General features: G+C 43.9%; 1 protein-coding gene across 1 annotated transcript in view; it reads left to right on the forward strand.

Moving 5' to 3' along the window:
• Positions 1–10,769, forward strand: part of LOC142663006 (uncharacterized) — a 94,805-nt gene extending 84,036 nt beyond the window's left edge. The window contains 2 exon segments of the mRNA XM_075841300.1: positions 6,403–7,767; positions 7,770–10,769. Of these exon segments, the coding sequence (XP_075697415.1) occupies positions 6,403–7,767; positions 7,770–7,828 (1,424 nt within the window). The 3' untranslated portion in view covers positions 7,829–10,769.
• Positions 10,770–22,049: the final 11,280 nt, after the last annotated feature.

A 22,049-nucleotide genomic window follows, 5' to 3' on the forward strand; every position in this document is an offset into this window, starting at 1 on the left:
TCGGAGTTTTTTAAAAATCTTTTCCACTCGTAGATGAAAATCTTTCAGACAGTGAATTGATTGATTTCTAATTGTTTGCTGTTCTTTTTAACCCCTTCTCGCTCTGCGATGTACCATTACGTCACGACGAGAAGGTGGTTAGCGTAAAGCGTCGTAATACGTCGCCGCTCGCCATTTCTTTAACTATGGCAATAGAGCCTATCACATCTCGTCGCCCAGGGACCAATCGTCGTGGTCCAGTCTCGACGATTGCTGCTATTGGTTAGTCAGTGATGTCTGACTAATAGCTGTGATTGTACTTGCCTGGTGCTGTTTTTTTCCTTCGCACCCGCTCTGAAAATCTCAGATAGGTCTTGTCATCAAGGAGACTTGTGTGCCACAGAGCTCTATTTTTGTGTTCGATTCTTGGTAGATCGTCACCATATATACACGCATATGACATTTTTGCTGTCTATATAAATTTTTCTAATATTTGGTGTCTACAACAGTGTTAAATCACAACTTTTTTTTTTTTTTTACAAACAATGAGTGTCCCGGAGTTGATTTACAGTCGTTTGAGGCATATTCATTTCTTGCCTCAGACGCAGAATCGGCAAGCGATGATAATGCTCCATTCTTATTGTCCTCATCCAGCGATGAGGGCGTACCACCAAGAAGGTGCCCGAGGACAACCACAGTTGAAGCACCTGAACCAAGTAACCCCATATGCACCCGCATCTGAAAATTATGAGCCTCAGATTCTCGAGTACACGTGCAGCTCAGAAATCAGGTTTGGCAGGGCTCAGCGAGATATACTTTTTCACTGATGATTTTGTTTAATTAATGGTCTCCCAGACAAACTCGTATGCCAAGTAGTTTATTGCACAAAACCCTTATCATTTTATGCATCGACCCACAGGTGTACCTCCGTAGACGTAGTGGAGTTGTGTAAATTCTGGGGCCTGATATTGAATATAGGGCTTTTGAAGAAGCTATTCATCAAGGCCTACTGGAGCCTGGACATATCGTACCACACCCCCAATGTACCACATGCAGCGGCGTAACTAGGAAAGACTGGGCCCCATAGCAAACTTTTGACTGGGGCCCCCCCTCCCCTGGGTGTCACACAACCCCCCCTGTAGATAATGCCTTTTTTACAGACCCCCTGTAGATAGCGCCATACAGCCCCCTCTGTAGATAGCGCCATACAGCCCCCTCTGTATATAGCGCCATACAGCCCCCCTGTAGATAGCGCCATACAGCCCCCTCTGTAGATAACGCTATACAGCCCCCCTGTAGATAACGCCATATCTACAAAGGGGGCTGTATGGCGTTATCTACAGGGGGGCTGTATGGCGTTATCTACAGGGGGGCTGTATGGCGCCATCTACAGGGGGGGCTGTATGGCGCCATCTACAGGGGGGGCTGTATGGCGCCATCTACAGGGGGGCTGTATGGCGCCATCTACAAAGTGGGCTGTATGGCGTTATCTACAGAGGGGGCTGTATGGCGCTATCTACAGGGGGGCTGTATGGCGCTATCCACAAGGGGGCTGTATGGCGCTATCCACAGGGGAGCTGTATGGCGTTATCTACAGGGGGGCTGTATGGCGCTATCCACAGGGGGGCTGTATGGCGCTATCCACAGGGGGACTGTATGGCGTTATCTATAGGGGGACTGTATGGCGTTATCTACAGGGGGGACTGTATGGCGTTATCTACAGGGGGGACTGTATGGCGTTATCTACAGGGGGGACTGTATGGCGTTATCTACAGGGGGGACTGTATGGCGTTATCTACAGGGGGGACTGTATGGCGTTATCTACATGGGGGACTGTATGGCGTTCTCTACAGGGGGGACTGTATGGCGTTATCTACAGGGGGGTCTGTATGGCGTTATCTACAGGGAGTCTGTATGGCGTTCCCTACAGGAGGGGCCGTACAGCTCCCCATGTAGGCAACGCCGTACAGCTATTCCCTGTAGGCAACGCCGTACAGCTATTCCCTGTAGGCAACGCCGTACAGCTCCCCCCTGTAGGCAACGCCGTACAGCTCCCCCGTGTAGGCAACGCCGTACAGCTCCCCCCTGTAGGCAACGCCGTACAGCTCCCCCCTGTAGGCAACGCCGTACAGCTCCCCCGTGTAGGCAACGCCGTACAGCTCCCCCCTGTAGGCAACGCCGTACAGCTTCCCCCTGTAGGCAACTCCGTACAGCTCCCCCCTGTAGGCAACGCCGTACAGCTCCCCCCTGTAGGCAACGCCGTACAGCTCCCCCCTGTAGGCAACGCCGTACAGCTCCCCCCTGTAGGCCACGCCGTACAGCTCCCCCCTGTAGGCCACGCCGTACAGCTCCCCCCTGTAGGCCACGCCGTACAGCTCCCCCCTTTAGGCCACGCCGTACAGCTCCCCCCTGTAGGCCACGTCCCCCTCCCAAAAAAATGCGACCTACAGTGTGTCCTACAAAAGACATGTATCCCCTATCCACAGGAGAGGGATACATGTGTGATCGCTGACAGCGATAGGGAGAACGGGGGACCGAAAGTCCCCCGAGTTCTCCATGACTAACCTCTGACTTCCGGCGTCTGCGCAGCTCAATAAAAATGAAAGGAGCGCTGGTCACGCATGCACACAAGCGCTACCGGCGCTCCATTCATTTCTACGGAGCTGCCGACACAGACCCCGGAAGTCCGAGGTTTGTGATGGAGAACTTCAGGGGACTTTCAGTCCCCCGTTCTCCCTATCACTGCTAGCGATCACACATGTATCCCCTATCCGGCGGGCGACACGGGCCCCCTCATGCCGAGGGCCCCGTTGCAGCCGCTACGGCTGCTATAACGGTAGTTACGCCACTGACCACATGGCCATGTCTAGGGCACGTTTTGAGGCATTACTTAGGTTCCTGCATTATAATCAGCAGTGCCCATCCAAAGATGACCCTAGTTTTGGCCAGGCATACAACCCTGAGAAGTGCATTTCTATAGAGAAGTCCCTGGTACGTTTTAAAGGGTTCATTTCTTCCAGTACCTGCTGAATTAGAGGGCATGGATGACATGAAGATGTATAAGTTGTGCAGGAGTACATCTGGATGCATCCACAGATTTAGGATGTATAAGATGAAAAACACCAGAATCGACCCATCAGAATGCCCCCCCCCCATTCCTGGGAGTTAATAGGCAAATAGTGTGGGATTTGATGCAGCCACTGCTGGACCAGGGTTACCACCTTTACCTGGATAATTTGTACACCAGCCTCCCATTATTCAAATGCCTCGCTTCCAGGAGTACAGCGACGTGTGGCTCTATAAGAAAAAAAAAAAAGAGAGGCCTCCCTAAGATCCTGCTTGGGCAAACAATCAGAAAGGGCTGGAGCACAGTGATAACATATTGTAAGGGATGTGCTTATATTAAACACAATTCACGCCGATAGCAGCACCCCCCCCCCCATCCCAATACGAGGTACCAGTTCAGAAAACCCCCAAGCCAGACTGCATCCTGGACTATAACAGGTACATGGGAGGGGTTGACCTGTCAGATCAGGTGCTGAAGACGTGCAGCACCATTCGGAAATTGAGGGTGTGGTACAAGAAGCTGTCCGTACTCATCCTGCTAATGGCATTGTATAACGCTTACGTGCTTCAACGTTGTGCATGCCGAAGGGGAATCTTTCTAAAGTTTAAAGAAGTGGTTATCAAAGCCCTAGTATTTTGGGTCCAAGGAGGAGGGGAGCTTAGTACTTTTAGAAGCGAGGCCACATGCCATTTACGACTAGGTATAAGGTATTGCTGTACTCTATAGAAATTAGCAACAAATGTTAGGGTGCTGTCACGAAGGGTCTGTGGATCCACTGGGCCATACCGCCTTGGTAGTAAGGAAGCTTGCCAACAGGGAGCAGGTGAATGTCTATAGTTCTATAGGTCCCTGTGGCAGCTCAGACCGCAGCAGGGCAGGCTCGGCTGGGACTTAGGTAGCAGGCGGACGTCAGACGTGGTGAAGCAGGTCAGACGTGGATGCAGCACGGCACAACTTTGGCACAGCTCGGTGCTAGACCAGGAAGGTATGGATTGCTAGGAATAGGAACTGGAAACAGGTATAGGGACAGGGACTGGAACAGGAAACACACTAGGAGGCCATCACAAGACAAACTATGGGGAACACAACAACGCTCAGGCATAGAACTAGGGGGCTGGACCCCTCTTATTATCCAGGGTACTCGCCTTTAAGAGCGGGCACGAGCGTGCGCGCGCACCCTACGGGATCCGGCAGAGGTGAGTGGACGCAAGCGCTGGCGTCTCCTGAGGAGGAGGCTGGGGCCAGCACTCGCCGACTCATGGCTGCGGCTGTCAGGGGGATGTTGGAGCTGACAGCCTGCAGCCACGGAAATTACAGGTGCTTTTTCTCTTATAGTCCTTGTGAAAATAATTTAAAAAAAATAGCTGAAACCTCATATTATTGAGAAAAAAAAGATGAAACACCTGTGGGGACAAAATGCTCACTATACCCGGAGATGAATTCCATTTGGGGTGTAGTAAATTAGGTCTATTTGGGGGTGTTCCTTATGTTGAGAAGTGCAGTTTTTAAATGGGGCAAATTATGAGGGGTTTCTAATATATAGGCCCCTCAAAGCCACTTCAGAACTAAAGTGGGGCCTAAAAAAATAGGTTTTGCTAATTTTGTTGAAAATTTGAAAAACTTCAAGTAAACCGGGAGACAACGGTGTAGTACACAGAAAGTACAGGCAATGGCAGATGATACCTTGGCAGATGGGTGTGGATCAGAAGTCACAGTTCATAACAAGTAGTAAGCCTCCGGCTCGTCTCAGGTAGCGGGTAGCTGGGTGCGGACTGGTGGTGGGTAGCTGGGTGCCGGCTGGTATCCGGGTGCAAACAGGGACTTTCGCAGGAAACCACTAAGTCAATTACCTGGTGCCTGAGCAACTTTGGTGCAGAGGAAGTGCCTTAATAAGGCTTGAAGCTAAAGGCATTGGTTAGGGAGGTTTTTGAAATGCCAGCCATAATGCAGATTCAGCCACGTGAGGCAGGATACAGACACCAGCGGCCGCGCACAGCAGCGGGATAGGGCGCAAGGCAAGTAGGTGACCTGGTGGCTGGGACCTCCGGCAGGAGTGACATCCACTTCCGGCGTTACATTGCTTAAATGGCAGCTGAATGAATCTAAATTAATGGACAAAAAAGTATCAATAGACTAGTGCAGTCTCCAGGGAGAATGCTTTAATAAAAATGTATTTACGGTAATATGTGATTTTCTGATGATGCATCTCCTTTAAAAGATCAATTTAAAATGGAAAGTCACTAATAAATCGTGGATGATTTTTGGACTTCTTCCAGGGCAATAAATGTTGTGGCATCACAATTATAAATAACCATTTCAGATCTGTTTAATGGTAACCTGTCATCAGAGTAGGGGTTTTTACTCGAGTATCTCATGGATTTTAAGCGAACCCGTTCTGGTGGGTTTTTTTTATTACTATTTTTGTTGCAAAACTTTGATTTTTAGCCAATTTTTATACTTTTGACATTCACAAATAAAAGTGGAATAATCTGATTTAAAAATAATCATATTTCCCCATATCCACATATTTTCTGAAAGTAGACACCTGACACATTGTGAAAATGTGACCAACAATCATGGACAACTTTATGCAGTTTTGCATCAACGTGTGATGTTTTGAAAAATGCATAAAAATTCAAGTTTGTGACTAAAAGTCTGATCCAAGCAAAGCCTTAGGCCCCCTTTATATCACGTTTTAGACTTTTATTGGAGGTATATTTTGGAAAGTCTCTCGACGTATACCTCTGATGAAAGGCCAAAACATACCCCACTGTATGGCATACAGTAGCAAATGTCACCCAGGGACTGGTGCTGGGAAAACTACTGAAGTCAATGTCTATATATCAGCTAGCCCTCTGCTCGGGGACACTGGCACTGCTCCTGACGTCATTGTTTATATAGGGACAGTAATGTCAGAAGCTTTGCAGAGCCAGAACATCGGCAACACAATTGCCGGGGATACCGACCCTAGAGAATCCCCTGACGTCTCTGTCCATAAATGGACAGTGACGTCAGAAGATTTGCAAAGCAAGAGTCTCTGGCCAGAGCGTCAGCAATGCTAAGATTCTGGGCTTTAAAATTATACTATAACCAAAGCTGTAGTCCTATTATTCTAGCCGAAGAAATCATTTAATATCATGACCTATTACGTGTCATTAGCAGTGAAATGGTTCATTCTGGTAGGGAATGATTGTTTGCTGTCCTATGTTTTATTAACACATTTAATTATTGAATTTGTAACGGTAAAAGAGAGAACTTCATTCGTTGAATACTGTATTTTGATCATGTTTTATTAATTGCATGGGGACCTTTTTATGTAGAAACGTTTTAAACTATCTACTTTATATTTCCAACAGATAATTGCACCAAAAATGTGGCGGAAAATTTCCTTTTACCACCAGATTGTGAAGTAAATTATAACAATATCACAGACGATAATCATGGAGAACATTCCAAGACAAATATTACTACAAATATACCCTCTGTTCTTAATATAAGAGATCTATATACAGACCCCACTAATCATGAGGAACCGTCATCTGGTCAATCACAGATTGTTAAACAAAGTGCAGGAGATAAAGGGGGTAAAATATTTCCATGTTCTGAATTTGGGAAATATTTAAAAAAGATATCTATTCTGTCTATGCCCGAGATAATTCACAAAGATGGGACACCATTTTCAGAATCTGGGAAATCAGATCTTATTGTACATCAACGAACTCACACAGAGGAGAAACCATATCCTTGTTCAGAATGTGGGAAGAATTTTATACAGAAATCAAGTCTTGTTACTCATCAGAAATGTCACTCAGGGGAGAAGCCATTTTCATGCTTTAAATGTGGGAAATGTTTTACGCAGAAATCAGCCCTTGTCACGCATCAGAGAACTCACACAGGGGAGAAGCCATATTCATGTTCTGAGTGTGTGAAATGTTTTACAAGGAAATCGTGTCTTATTGAACATCTGAGAACTCACACAGGGGAGAAGCCATTTTCATGTCCAGAATGTGGAAAACGTTTTCGTCAGAAGTCCGTTGTTCTTAAACATCAGTTAATCCACACGGGGGAGAAGCCATTTTCATGTTCTGAGTGTGGGAAATGTTTCACTAGGAAATCATATCTTATTGAACATTGTGTAACTCACACAGGGGAGAAGCCATTTTCATGTTCAGAATGTGGGAAGTCTTTTATGCAGAAATCAAGTTTTGTTACACATCAGAAATGTCACACAGGGAAACCATATTCATGTTCTGAATGTAGGAAATGTTTTACAAGGAAATCGTGCCTTATTGAGCATCAGAGAATTCATACAGGGGAGAAACCATTTTCATGTGCGGAGTGTGGGAAATGTTTTACAAGGAAATCGAGTGTTACTGAACACCTGAAAACTCACACAGGGGAGAAGCCATATTCATGTCCAGAATGTGGAAAATGTTTTAGCTATAAGACTGCTGTTGTTACACATCAGAGAACTCATACAGGGGAGAAGCCATTTTCATGTTCAGAATGTGGGAAATGTTTTGTCCAGAAGTCAGACGTTATTAAACATCAGATAATACATACGGGGGAGAAGCCATTTTCATGTTCAGAATGTGGGAAATGTTTCAGCCAGAAGTCTGATGTTATTAAACATCAGATAATCCATACAGGGGAGAAACCATATTCATGTTCAGAATGTGGGAAATGTTATAACCATAGATCTGCTCTTGCTCAGCATAAGAAGCGAAACCATTTAAATGTTCAGACTGTAGCAAATGTTTTACCTCCAATGTAGTGCTGTAATGAAATTTAATTTAAAAAAATGTTTTCATTAGAATTCTCTTTTTTTTTCTTCGTTGCGACATAAAAAAATTCCTTTTAAAGTTGCTCTCAGACTATATTTACCCAGTCTCTGTGGCATATATCCCACCAAAAGGAAGCCGTCTTCCATCAAAACTACAGCCACCATGCCACATGCTACCGTGTCTTCAGTGGACTCGTCGTTCCTTTCTTCTTTCTTGCTGGAGGTGGTGCACAGATTGACAAGCTACCTTTTCAAGCCAGCATCAAAGATACCAAGAACATAAAAAACATGAATTTCCAATATTGTAATTTACTACCAGCACTCGCTTTGTGTTCTAAAAATAGAGACTAGCTCAGCAGTCATCTTATGCTGCGAAACAAATTTCCATCTCATACCTCCCCCCAACTAATGTTTCTGACCATCATAGTAATTGAACCGGCAGAAAAAGGGAAGTCTGGTCAATTACTTGTCCAGACTGTATCTGTATTAAAACATGCAGGATACCTGAGAAACAACCTCCTAGATCACTTAACCAATCTTGACATTATATGACCTGTATTCTGCATTTTTTTTTAGCCGTTTTCTCCTCTGCAGGCTCTATCTTTAAGGGTATGTTCACACGCTTACTAAAAAAACGTCTGAAAATACGGAGCTGATTTCAGAGAAAACAGCCTCTGATTTTCAGGCGTTTTTGAAGCTGAAAATTAAGCTTCTTTTAATTTGGAGCTTCTTTTGAGGCTTCTTTTCAGACATTTTTTGAGGCGTTTTTCATAGTGTTCAAAGTAAAATAAGCTCCAAAAAACGCCTCAAGAAGTGACATGCTACTTCTTTTTACGGAGTGTCTTTTTACGCTCCGTTTTTTTGACAGCGAAGCGTAAAATAAAGGCTCGTGGGAACAGAACATCGTAATTCCCAATGAAAGCAATGGGCAGATGTTGGTAGGCGTATTAGGGGCGTTTTTTCAGGCGTAATTCGAGGCGTAAAACGCCTCCATTACGTCTGAAAAGAGGTCGTGTGCACATACCCTTATTCTCCGTTTTTCATGATCTAATGGATGGAGCTTAACTGCTATATCGTATTTTATACACTGCACACATAGAGAACCCTCCTCTCTTATCTCTATCACACATGTTTATATATAGAATCAGCAGCAACATGGATGCGATTTTTCAGTAGTAAGAAGCAGTGTAGCTGAGAATCCAGCACTGGGGTGAGAAAGAAGTCTTACCAGCAGCCTGTTTCCTCTCTACTCTCCCTCCCGTCTCCATAGACTTCTATGGGCAGTGTGTCTGTTTCTCACTTTGCTTCCTCCTACTGCTCCTTCCTCTCAATAGACTACTTTAAACAGTGTCTGTGTCTTTCTCTACTTTTTCTGCCCCCTCCCCTAGATTTCTATGGGAAGGCTGTTAAGAGACACCCCCACACACAGACTTCCTGCAGTCGATCTCCTCTGCTCTGTAACTAGAGATGGATTTTGCTTGACAACAGGGGAGGGACAGCCGATTACTGGAAGAGAGACACCTAGTGGCAGTAACTTCACACAGATATTGCATTGATAAAAGAGCTTAATTTTAACAGTAAGTAAATTACAAAATTTATATATATCCGGTATACTATAAGATTAGCATTTATTTAAAAAGCTAGTGTCCATTTAATAGATTTTTTTGCAAATGGGAGTCTATATTTACTGAGAAGTTATAATTTACATGTTTGCTGTGTACTACTATACCTTTTATCTGACATATGTCTTCCTGGCTATCTATTCTGTCTTGGGATAGGATTCAGGAAGCAGATTCTAACATTGTGCAAACACCAGTTCAATCCTTGAGGTAAAAGTTTCTATTCCTTGCGATACTCAGAGAAACATTTGCATACATTATTCATTTCATGCTGTCCCCAGTGATGACACCTCAAAAAAAAAAAAGAAAAACGGCCACAATTAGTATTATAGAGCCTGCTACCTGAACTCGGCTACCTGACTTCTCGATTTTATCTCTCGGGTCTTTTACCACTTTGAAGTGTGAGGTATGGATCCAGGTGTTTTTTTTTCTTTACCTCGACAGTTGTCAGCAGGACTTGGTATGGTTCTTCTCATCGGTCAGACCATGTGGTAGTACATTCATCACAAGCCCGTTTTATTAGCTCTGGCTGATCCATGTGGTGGTTCTGTTTATGTCAAAGATGTAGAGATCAATTTTAAAATTTTTAATAAGGCTTAAAGGGGTCTTCTCATTGTAAAGTGTTTATAAGCAGCTCCAATCAAAGTCCATGGCACTGACGGAGATAGCCGAGCAATGTACTCGCTATCTCCATCAGTCCCATAGACTTTGAATGAAGCGGCACCGCTCATGCTCGACCACGGCTGCATTTAAGCAGCGGACCCAAGACCTCCCCCGTTCTGGTGATTAGTGGGGGGCACTCAATGGTCAGACCCTGACCAATCTAGAAGTTATCACTTATTCTTTGATTATGTGGAAACTGCTTATAACTCTTTACAACCGGAATAACCTTTTAAGTTTGTTGGCCCTTGCTAGGGACCGAACCGTTTTCCAAATAACGTTTCATATGGTGATAACATCAACAGGCCTGTTGGATTTGTTCTAAGTGCATGTGATTAAAAGTGACCAAGTTAAGCCTGTTTGTGCTATTTATCTGGTCTGGGGACTGAAGGCACTGGCTATTTTTCGACCAACTCAATGCACACATATACACAGTATGGACAAAAGTATTGGCACACACCTCATAATGCTTAATAGTTGTCATAGATCAGACTTTTACGGACGCTGCAATACCAGTTATGTTTATTCTTTTTACAATGCCTTAGGGGAAAAATGGGAAATAAACATGAAAACCAATACCCCATGATTTTTCATGTTTATTTACATTATATACTTTTTTCAGGACGCAGCCAGGTGTTATAATGCTGGGTGGGCATGGTGTGCTGGTGTTTGGCATTGCATGCAGGGCAGCCCGCTCTGATAGCATGGGCGTTAATAATAGGCTGCTATTTGGCAGTATATGCTGTGCCTCACTACTCGCACACTATCCCTCCATGTCTTACACACTGCACTCACTCCCTAGGTTTAACTCATAGTTCTGACCCCTGTGCACTACTGCCCCCTATATGCCGTATACATTATTATCACTTGTGTATTACACACCGTATTTATTTTCTGCACTACACCTTTATATCCATGCCCCACACACCACTCCCCTCAAGGATAGTGGGAGTGGCTATAATTATTTAACACACCTAAGCACTCTCCTTCAGCAGAATTTTGAGTTCATTAAATAGACACAATTGTGCGGTGTCTCATTGAGATGTAACTAATCAGCCTTGCCACTAATCCCCTCTTTTGGACCTTTGCGGAAGTAATGTAGCAGGGTTCAAAACTGAACATCCCTGTATAGTGAGGTTGGGTGAAGTGAGCATATCAACCTCATACTTCGTGAAGCAGGCTGCAGACAGGTGTTTGGTCTGGACCTGGTGCAGAATAGCGTTGTGGCTATGAGGGGGTGGTCCAATACAAAATCTGCTGCTCTCTGGACTGGTTCTAGGCCGATTCTACAGCTTTTACACAGGAGGGCACACCTCGGATCACCGCGTCCTGTCTCATGGATAGGTTAGGTTTGGGTCTCTGTTTGCCTCCATGCGTTTGCGTGAGGACGCCATGTGCCATTTCCATAGCAAAACATGTAGGAAGGAAGCTCATAATTAGGCAGTCCTAAAGCAGAAGCATCATGCAGTAGCAGAACTGGTTGGGGAAAACGTGAGAGCCTCATCTGACAATCGGAATGGCTTGAAGGGTAGACCGTCATACCGGGGCTCTAGGAAGCTGGACGCCCCTGGTATCCACTCCCTATAGTATCCCAGAGTTGTCTGGGATTGGCTGGGCAGGAGTGTCTCATATTGCTACTACTCTATCTGAGGACAAATGTTTGGCCCCCTGGGATATGCAATGGCCTAGAAAAGTGACTTTCTCCTGACAAAATAAATGTGTACCTCTGTCACTTTCAAGCATCTCAGGTACACCATACCTAGACATCATTTCATTAAGGCATTGATGGTTACCACGGCATATCCAGTTTTGTATTCTCCATCCTGATTGTATCTGGATCAAAAACACTCAAGATATGCATTAGGAATTGGGTCTGTACATATGTTTTCAAGACCCTGTGTCACACCTTTATTAATTTTAAGCAATCATGGGGAGGGTCAGAATTTTTATCTGTATGTTCTATCTGTATTTTAATTATTTTCCTCCCATACTTTTGAACCCAGTGGTAGCAATATAGATGTGTTCAAGGCACTACAGCATTAGATTAGAACATGTAAAAATACAAGAAGGGAGACATCATACTTAGGCCTTATTCACACGAACGTGTTATACGTCCGTGTGACAGCCATTAAAACAACGGTCGTCACACGGACATATGTAATTCAATGGGGCCGTACGCATCCCTCCATAGACTCTAGTCTATGTGGGAGGTGCGTGATAATAAGACCCACAGCATACAGCACGGATGCGCCTTGGACATGAAAAACTGGTGTTTTTCACATCTGAGATGTTGCAATGCCCGTGTGAATTAGGCCTTGGTGAGTAAAGTCAAGCGCTACCACTGGTGAAGATACTTTATCCCTGACACTGCAGAGCACCTCTCAGTATTGTGTGTTTCTAAGGGTGGCACTAAGAAAAGTAGTGTGGAGATAAAACCCAATTACTGTTCAAATTCCTTCTACCACTTCCACGTACTCTAATCAGCTGCCTCTTGCCTTTCACGCCCACAGCTCCTCCTTCTCAGACCCATTCTTGTAGAACTATGAGTCCAAGCAAGACAAATGCTGAAAAAACTAGGACTCTGCTGAATTTATCATTCTAGAACCTAACTTTACACAGCTAACGTAGTTATTTAAACTTTATAGATAAGGCTTAAATAGCTAGGACTTTTCTTTACACACTTAAAAACAACTAACCGTTCAATTAGTTCGGTAAATACACACAATGTTCTCTATCTTGATCGAAACATCAAACCGTACAGCTGGTTGGGAGTGGAGAGCATGCAATATAGATCTAAAAATCAATCTTATACTGTGGCCACTTGGTCTCTAATGCAATACCTGCTCAATTTGTAATCTTTGCTATCCTTTTCCTTTGTTTTATTTATTTTTGTTTTCCTAACATTGGGAATAGATTTCCCTCATTTATCAGTCCATTTGTATTTGCACCAGTCTGCTTTTCAGACATCTTTGACGTACAAACTGTATACATGTATACATCATACTTCTCGTCATAATCCACATTACTCACTGCAATGTGCCTAGCTCTATTAGTCTTCATCATTACTAGTAGTCACTCTTGTCAAAATATATGCCTGTATACACATACTATTCATATCAACTTCCTTGTAACCACCTCGTTCAAAACTCATTGACACACTCTTCCACAGCTCTGCTTTTCATTCTTGTTCTATGAGTTTTCCATCTTTAACTATGTAAAAAATCTCACTTTGACATTCCTGCTCCTTTGAATATTCTGTTACAACATTCTACCATGACCACCGCCACTCGGACGGTGTTGACTTAAAGAGCTACACTTTTGGAGTTCTTCACTACCAGTTCCTAGAACCTGGAATTAATGTCACTTTCTAGTCAGTACTTTTTATAGTCTTTTCAGTCGCTCTAAAATGACAAGGCGGTAGGATATCTCTACTAGTCACTATATCAACTGCTAGATGACCGCCATCCCCCGGACGGTGTTGACTTGAAAAACCACCCTTTTGGAGTTCTTCACTATCAGTTCCTAGAACCTGTAATTAATGTCACTTTCTAGCCAGTACTTTTTATAGTCTTACAATAGGATTTCCTTTTCTCTAGTTTGTAGTAATCTTCATAATCAAACACAGTACAAACATAAAGAAACAACCTCCAAAGAAGACAAATGCAGACACGCATAGTCAAGGGTTACAAGAGACAGAATTTCATCACAGTTCATCACATTCATATCGTTACGCAGGCTGGAGTCTATGGTACCCAGCTTGGGACAGTCCACGGTTAATGCCACAGGCACGAGGGATGGGTGAAATGGTTTGTAGGAATCAAAGGTTCTTCATTACCGTGGTTTTAGTTTCACTGACCCTTCGATTAGCAGCGAGCGTACGAATAAAATGGCCCTGTAAAGGATCTGCCAGGCACAGCTTCGGGGTTAACGCCCATAGATAATCAGTCTGCACCTGCTTCTATGTCTGTGAGACTGACTCCATCTTCCACCACTCAGGGTGGCAGGCTTAGGAGTGGGAGAACCTATCACAGCCTGGCCAGACGGAGCTAGCTCCCGCCCTCTTTCTATTTATACCTGCCTTTCCTGTTCCTCCTTTGCTTGTGATTCTTCTCGTTTGGTTTCGTGGCCCTGCTGCAGCTTATTGTACCATTGTCCTTTCTTCATATTGACCCCGGCTTGCTGACTACTCTCCTGCTCTGCGTTTGGTACCTCGTACACTCCTGGTTTGACTCGGCTTGTTTACTACTCTTCTGCTCTGCGTTTGGCACCTCGTACTCTCCTGGTTTGACTCGGCTTGTTCACTTCTCTTGTTGCTCACGGTTTTGCCGTGGGCTACTGCCCCTTTCTCCCCCTAGCTCTGTGTACCCTTGTCTGTTTGTCTGTCGTGCACTTATTGAGCGTAGGGACCGTCGCCCAGTTGTACCCCGTCGCCTAGGGCGGGTCGTTGCAAGTAGGCAGGGACTGAGTGGTGGGTAGATTAGGGCTCACTTGTCTGTCTCCCCACCCCCGTCATTACAGGCCCGTTGTGGGTCCCAGGTTTTGGCACCAATGAAATGTCAGAGTAGCCTGGGTTTTGGGGAGTTAAATGTACTCTAAGAATCCAGCCTCTGAGTCCAAATCAGTGTTCGATACATCGGAGAGAAGACACAGACAAGTGCTTCAATATCTCATGTGGCATTCTCTGAAGAAACCACAGTCCGTTAGGTTTATTTATACAGGACAAGATGCCAAAGAGATATAACATACAAAAGCCAATAGTAGACACACACTATTATAAGTATAGCTTTATTGCAGTGGTTGCTTAACCAATTCGGTTTAAGATCACTTATGGTACATACATACATGTTAGACAAAGACACAGCCTGTCGGCAATACCCTGAGCCCCCACCTTTGGAAAAAAACTTTCCTAGGGATTTTATAGCCCATGTACACACCTAATAATCATTAACTTTCTATCTCATTATCAGCCTGATTATACAGGATAAACAACTTAACCCTTCGGTTACTTTCATAGTGGGGACAAGATTTGTTGAAATCGCACCCACACTGCTGCCACTGTAATAAGCTGTGGATTTTCCGCAATGAATCGCTGTGTGTATGTGTGTGTTCGTACCCTAAATAAGCTTTACTGCTTGGAGTTGATCATCTTGCCTCCTGTTGTTTGGCTTTCTTTCCATGTAAAAAGAATAAAAATGTTCTTGTGTTATAATCACTGTGTCAAAATTGTCTTAATAAAAATAAATATCACATCTTTGTAATTTGATTGTCTCATTTATTTTTCTACTTGATTTATATTGAGCACCCTATAAAGAAGCGCTCCTGTGGAGACATGATTTCACCTCCTGACTTCAGTCCTGCGAATATGTTTCTCAGCTGCCAGGGATAAAACATTCTACTAATAAGGTGCTAGTGGCATTTACTGTTGTGTCTGAACACATAAACTGTGAGACGACGGCTCCACCAGATCACATTTTTCACCTCATAAAAAAGCAAGGCAATCTGACTTTCAACAGAAGTCAGTTTAGACTGCATCGGGGCATGAGAGCGCTGTGACTGGGGGGGTTGGGGCTTAAGTTCTGAATTCAGGAACACTACAGTGCTAGCCCATGTATCTGGGTTTGAAGCTTGCTGCATTCCGCTTGTGTGGTAGATGGCATTCTCCTTACTTATACAAATTTGCTGCCTGTGCTTAAAGGTGACAATGTTTTTTGAACAATTTTGTCAAGTGGCTGACACTCAACAGGGCAATGCATTTCTCCTTTAAAAAAACTCCTCGCCTTGTGAGCCTACTCCGGGGAAAGGCTTTCAAAGCTGAGACAGAAGGAGGAGATCCTGGCAATAGAACCTGCATGTTCCTGACGCCTCTAATTTATCAGCAGGGAACTTTACCAGTGCACTACTCCTGCTATTGAGAGCTGGTGGCAAATTCTTTCAAAGATGACATGTTCTTATTCCTGCTGGAAGTGACATTTACATTTGGTCCTAAGGTGACCATAAGAAAGTCCATATATCAACCTGAGCTGGTGGTTTGGTACTTAAGCAGTATCTAAACAGTGGGTGTCTTCTGTGTAGTCCCTGGTTCAAATCCTGAAATGTGGCCTTGTCCAAAAAGGTACTTTGCTGGGTAGTGTTTATAGTGGTGTGGAGGCAGTGCAAAGAATATGTAGCTGCATCAGAAAGTTGCTTATGTAGCTGTCCTCTTTTTCTAGACAGCTATATTTATATAGTAGATTATTGACGATTTCAGCAATATAGTCATCACTCAAACAGGTATCATAATCTGTAACTCCATAGATGGCACTTTGGGAAAGGGGGGAAGATGTGGGGATTAGAGCCCACATTGTACAGAAGTGATCCCTGCACTCAACTCAGATCAAGTGAGCTGTGAGGCAGCTGCACAAGAATAAATTTTTCACCTCTTAACAAACAGGGTACTCAGACTTTCAACAAGAGAAACTTTAGTTCACATTGGGTCATAATAGCTTGATGGCATGGTGGCTTGAGTCTTAAGTGCTGAGATCAGGAACACTATGGTGTTAACCCATGAGCCTGGGCTTGAAGCTTGAAGCTTGCTGCTTGTGTGGTAGATGGCATTCTACTTGCTTGTGCTTAAAGGTGACAATGTTTTTTCAATCAGCTGACGCTCAACAGGGCAATGAATTTGTCTTTTAAAAGAATGCCTCACGTTGTGAACCTGCACTGGGGAAAGGCTTTCAAGGCTGGAGACACAAGTAGGAGATACTGGGGACAGGACCCTCACATTCCCGACTCCTCTAATCTATGAGCAAAGAACTTTACTAGAGTTCTACCTCTGCTGACAAGAGCTGGCCACAAATCCTTCCAAAGATGACATGTACATATTCTTGGTGGAAGTGACATTTACATTTAGTCTTATGGGGGACAATAAGAAATCTTAAAGCCCCAACAGAGTTGGTGGTGTTGTACTTAAGCAGTGTCTAAATAGTAAATGTCTTCTGCTCAAACCTTGGTTCACGTCCAGGTGTGTGGCCCCAGGTAGTGGGAAAGTCGCTACAGTCAGGCTTTATTCAGACGAACTGATTTGCATGCGCGTTGCACGGACCTATATTAGTCTATGGGGCCGTGCAGACATGTCAGTGATTTTTACTCAACGTGAGTCCGCTGAAAAAAAGTCACGACATGTCCGTTCTTTCGGCGTTTTGAAGTCAATGGGTGCGTGAAAACCATGCATGCCGCACGGAAGCACTTCCATGCAAACTGCGTGATTCGCGCAACAGCTGTCAAAAGGATGAATGTAAACAGAAAAGCACCACGTGCTTTTCTGTTTACAAACATCCAAATGGAGTGTCATAATGATGGCGGCTGTGTGAAAAGCACGCAGCCGCGCATCATATGCTGATACCCCACGGAGCTATTACGTGGTTTTTGCGCACGCAAAACGCCACATGTTTGCGTGCGCAAAAACACCATGTTCATGTGAATCCAGCCTCAGAGTGTTACTTGTGCGGCTGAACCAGATTAGTTTTACAGTTCATTATATCAATATACTCATCACGCAAACAAGTATCACGTTTTGTCACCCCGTAGGTGGTGCACTTTGAGATTTGAGAACATAAGATGCGAGCTAGCTGCTCAACAGCTCTACCGGATCATGTTATTCACCTCAAAAAAAAGCGCACTAACCTGACATTCAACAGAAGTCACTTCAGATGGAATCAGGGAATACCTCGCCTTGTGAACCTACACTGGGGAAAGGCTTTCAAGAAGGAGAGACAAGGTGGAGATCCTGGGGGTAGAACCTGGATGTTTCTGACTCTAATTTATCAGCACAAAACTTTACCAGTGCGCTACCTCTGCTGTCAGGAGCTGGCTCCAAATTCTTACATGCTCTTGTTCCTGATGGCAGTGATGATTACATTTGGTCTTATGCGGATAATAAGAAAGTCCAGAGAACAAACAGAACTGGTGGTCTGGTGGTTAAGCAGTGTCTAAGTAGTAAGTGTTTTCTGTGCAGATCCTGGTTCAGATCCTGATGTGTGAACTTGTCCCAAAGAATGCTTTGCTTTGCTATAGTGGTGCGGAGGCAGTGCAATAAGCATGTTGCTGCATAAGGAAGTTACTTATATGAAGAAAGTTCCTTATACAGCTTTCTCTTTTTCTAGACAGCTGTATTTATATAGTAGATTATTGCAGATTTCAGCAATATACACATCACTCAAACAGGTATCATAGTCCATCACTCCATAGATGGCACTTTGAGAAAGATGGGAGCTGCCCAAGGTCACCAGGAGGCTACCGTGGGGATTAGAATCCACATTGACACAGAAGTGATTTCTACGCTCAACTCAGATCACGCAAGCTGTGAGCCAGCTACACAACACAACAACACAACAACACAACAACACAACAACACATTTATCACTTCTTTTTAAAAAAAGTGGTAATCGGATTTTCAACAAAAGGAACTTTAGATCACAAGAAGAAGACGCTGGGAATAGAACCCATATGTTCCCAACTCCTCTAATCTATCAGCTGAGAATTTTTATCAGTGTGCTACCTCTGCTGTGTAGAGTCAGCTCCAAAGATGAAATGTTCTTATTTCTGCTAGAAGTGACATTTATATTTGGTCTTATGGGTACAATAAGAAAGGCTAGGAAGCAGCATGAGATGGTGGAGTGGTGTGGTGTGGTGTGGTGTGGTGCATGAGCAGTGTCTAAACAATGAGTGTCTTCTATGCAGGCCCTGGTTCAAATCCTTATATGTGGTCTTGTCTGAAAGGATACCTAGCTGGTTGGTGTAATGAGAAGGTTGCTGCTTTAAAAATTTACTTATGCTTCTGAACCAGCTTATTTTTACAGTACAATATTGCAGATTTCAGCAATATACTCATGACTCAAACAAGTATCACGTTTCGTTATCCTGTCAACTCATAAAATGTGAGGTAAAGGAGCAGATCTTGGCTCTTGATTAGGCAGCCATTCCACTCGTCTTGCTCCCTTATCCTTGCAGCTCAAAGTGGCCCTTAAAGTCTAAAACCTGCCTTAAAAGAGTCTAAACAACCTCCCCTCAGAATGCACTTATCCTGAGGACAGACTACAACTTCATGAAGAGAAACTATAGATCACATTGGGGCATGACAGCACAGCAGCTTGGCGATTAGGTGCTTACAAGGCTGGAGTCACATGGAGGAGATCCTGGGTATAGAACCTGCATGTTCCTGACTCTAACTTATCAGCAGAGAACTTTACCAGTGCGCTACCTCTGCTGTCTGGAGCCAGCTGCAAATTCTTCCAAAGATGACATGTTCTCATTCCTGCTGGAGGTGACGATTACATTTGGTCTTATGGAAACAATAAGAAAGCCCAGAGAACAACCTGAGCTGGTGACATGGTGCATAAGTATTGTCTGAAAAGTGATTGTCTTCTATGTAGACCCTGGTTCAAATCCTGATGTGTGGCTCTGTTCAAAAAGAGTACCTTGCTTAGTGGTGTGGAGGCAGTGCAATCAGTATGTTGCTACATAAGGAAGTTACTCATACAGGTCTCTCTTTTTTTGAGACGGCTGTACTTATATAAAATATTGCAAATTTCAGCAACAAACTCATCACTCAAACAAGTATCATAATCCATCACTCCATAGGTGGCACTTTGGGAAAAGTGGAAACAGCCCAGGGTCACCAGGGGGATTAGAACCCACAATGAAATAGAAGCAATCCCTTCACTCAACTCAGATCACACAAGCGCTGGACTAGCTGGACTAGCTGGACTAGCTGGACAGCAGCTTTACCAGGACACATTTTTATTTTTTTTCCACCTCTTTTATTAAAAAGAAAAGAAAAGAAAAAAAAAGGGGTCATCGTACTTTCAACAAGAGAAACTTTCGATCAAATAGGGGTATGACAGTGAAGTGGCTTGGGGCTTAAGTACTTCTTAGGCTAGGATTGCTATGGAGTTAGACCATCTACATGGGTTCAAAGATTCCTGCATGCATCTTGTGTGGTAGGTGGTGTTCTAAATCACACAAGTTTGCTGCCTGTACTTAAAGGTGACAGTGTTTTTCGAACAATTTGGCAAGCGATTGACGTTCAACAGGATAAAGTATTTCTCTTTTAAAATAATCCCTTGCCTCGTGAACCTGCACTGGAGAAAGGCTAGAGACACGAGAAGACTCTGGGGATAGAACCCACATGTTTCTCACGCCTCTGGTTTATAAGCAGAGAACTTTACCAGTGTGCTACCTCTGGTGTCGAGAGCCGGCCACAAATTCTTCCAAAGATGCCATGTTCTTCTTCCTGTGGAAGTGATGATTACATTACTTAATAAGAAAGCACAGAGAACATCCTGAGCTGGTGGTGTGGTCCTTTGTGCAGTGCCTAAAGATTAAGTGTCTTCTGTGCAGATCCTGGTTCAAGTTCTGATGTGTGGCCTTGTCTGAAAAGTATGTTGCTGTGTGTTGTAGAGGCAGTGCAATAAGAATGCTGCTACAAGTAAGAAAGTTACTTATCTGAAGCATGTTAGTTATACAGCTGTCTCATTTTCTAGAAAGCTGTACTTAGCGAAAACTTTTCAACAATCTTCTTATCACTCAAACAGAAACCATAACTCCTTAGGTGGCACCTTGGGAAGGGGAGAAGTACCCCAAGGTTACCAGGAGGACAACATGGGTATTAGAACCCACATTGTATAGAAGTGATGCCTGTGCTCAACTCAGTTCACACAAGCTGTGAGCCAGCTGGACAGCAGATACACAGCAACTCATTTATCACCTCTTTAAAAATAGGGGTAATCGGATTTTTGACAAAGTAAACTTTAGATCACATTGGGGTATGACATTGCGGCAGATTGGGGATTAAGTGTTTTCAAGGCTGGAGACACAAGGAAGAGATATTGGGGAAAGAACCTGCATGTTCCTGACTCCTCTAATTTACCAGCAGAGAACTTTACCAGTGTGCTACCTCTACTGATGAGAGTTGGTTTAAAAAATGACATGTTCTTATTCCCGCTGGAATGACATTTACATTTTGTTTTATGGGGACAATAAGAAAGCTCAGAGAGCAACCTGAGCTGATGGTCTGATGCTTAAGCACTGACTAACCAGTGAGTGACTTCTGTGTAGATCCTGGTTCAAATCCTGATGTAAAAGGGTCCTTTGGTGGTTGGTTTTTATAGTGGTGTGGATGCAGTGCAATGAGAATGCTGCTTCATAAGAAACTTTTTTACACATCTGATGCTTTCAAGATTGCTGTATTGATATAGAAGATTTCAGCAACATGCTTGTAACTCAAACAGTGATCATATTCTGGCACTTTGGGAAAGAGGGGATTAGAACTAACATCCTAAAGAAATTATTTCTGTGATCAGTTTTGAGCAGATAAGCTGTGAGTTAGGTGCACAGCAACACCAAAAGAGCACATTCTTCGCCTGTTAAAAAAAAAAAGTGGTAATTGGACTTAAGTGTGAGGGTATGTTCACACACACAAATTACGGACGTAATTCGGGCGTTTTTGCCCCGAATTACGTCCGAAAAATGCGCCTCAATAGCGTTGACAAACATCTGCCCATTGAAAGCAATGGGCTGACATTTGTCTGTTCACACGAGGCGTATATTTACGCGCCGCTGTCAAATGACGGCGAGTAAATAGACGCCCGCGTCAAAGAAGTGACCTGTCACTTCTTTGGGCATAATTGGAGCCGTTATTCATTGACTCCAATGAATAGCAGCGCCAATTACATCCGTAATTGACACGGCGTTCAGGCGCCTGCACATGCCGTTACGGCTGAAATTACGGGGAAACATCCCCGTAATTTCGGCCGTTACGGACGCTGCCGTGTGAACATACCTTTAGGCAGCAAACTTGTATAAGTGAGGAGAATGGCAGCACTTAAAGGTGACAATGTTTTTCCAACAATTTTGGCAAGCGACTGACGCTCAACAGGGCAATGCATTTCTCTTTTAAAAGGAC

Source organism: Rhinoderma darwinii, chromosome 11, assembly GCF_050947455.1.
Source record: "Rhinoderma darwinii isolate aRhiDar2 chromosome 11, aRhiDar2.hap1, whole genome shotgun sequence".
Taxonomy (NCBI): Eukaryota; Metazoa; Chordata; class Amphibia; order Anura; family Rhinodermatidae; genus Rhinoderma; species Rhinoderma darwinii.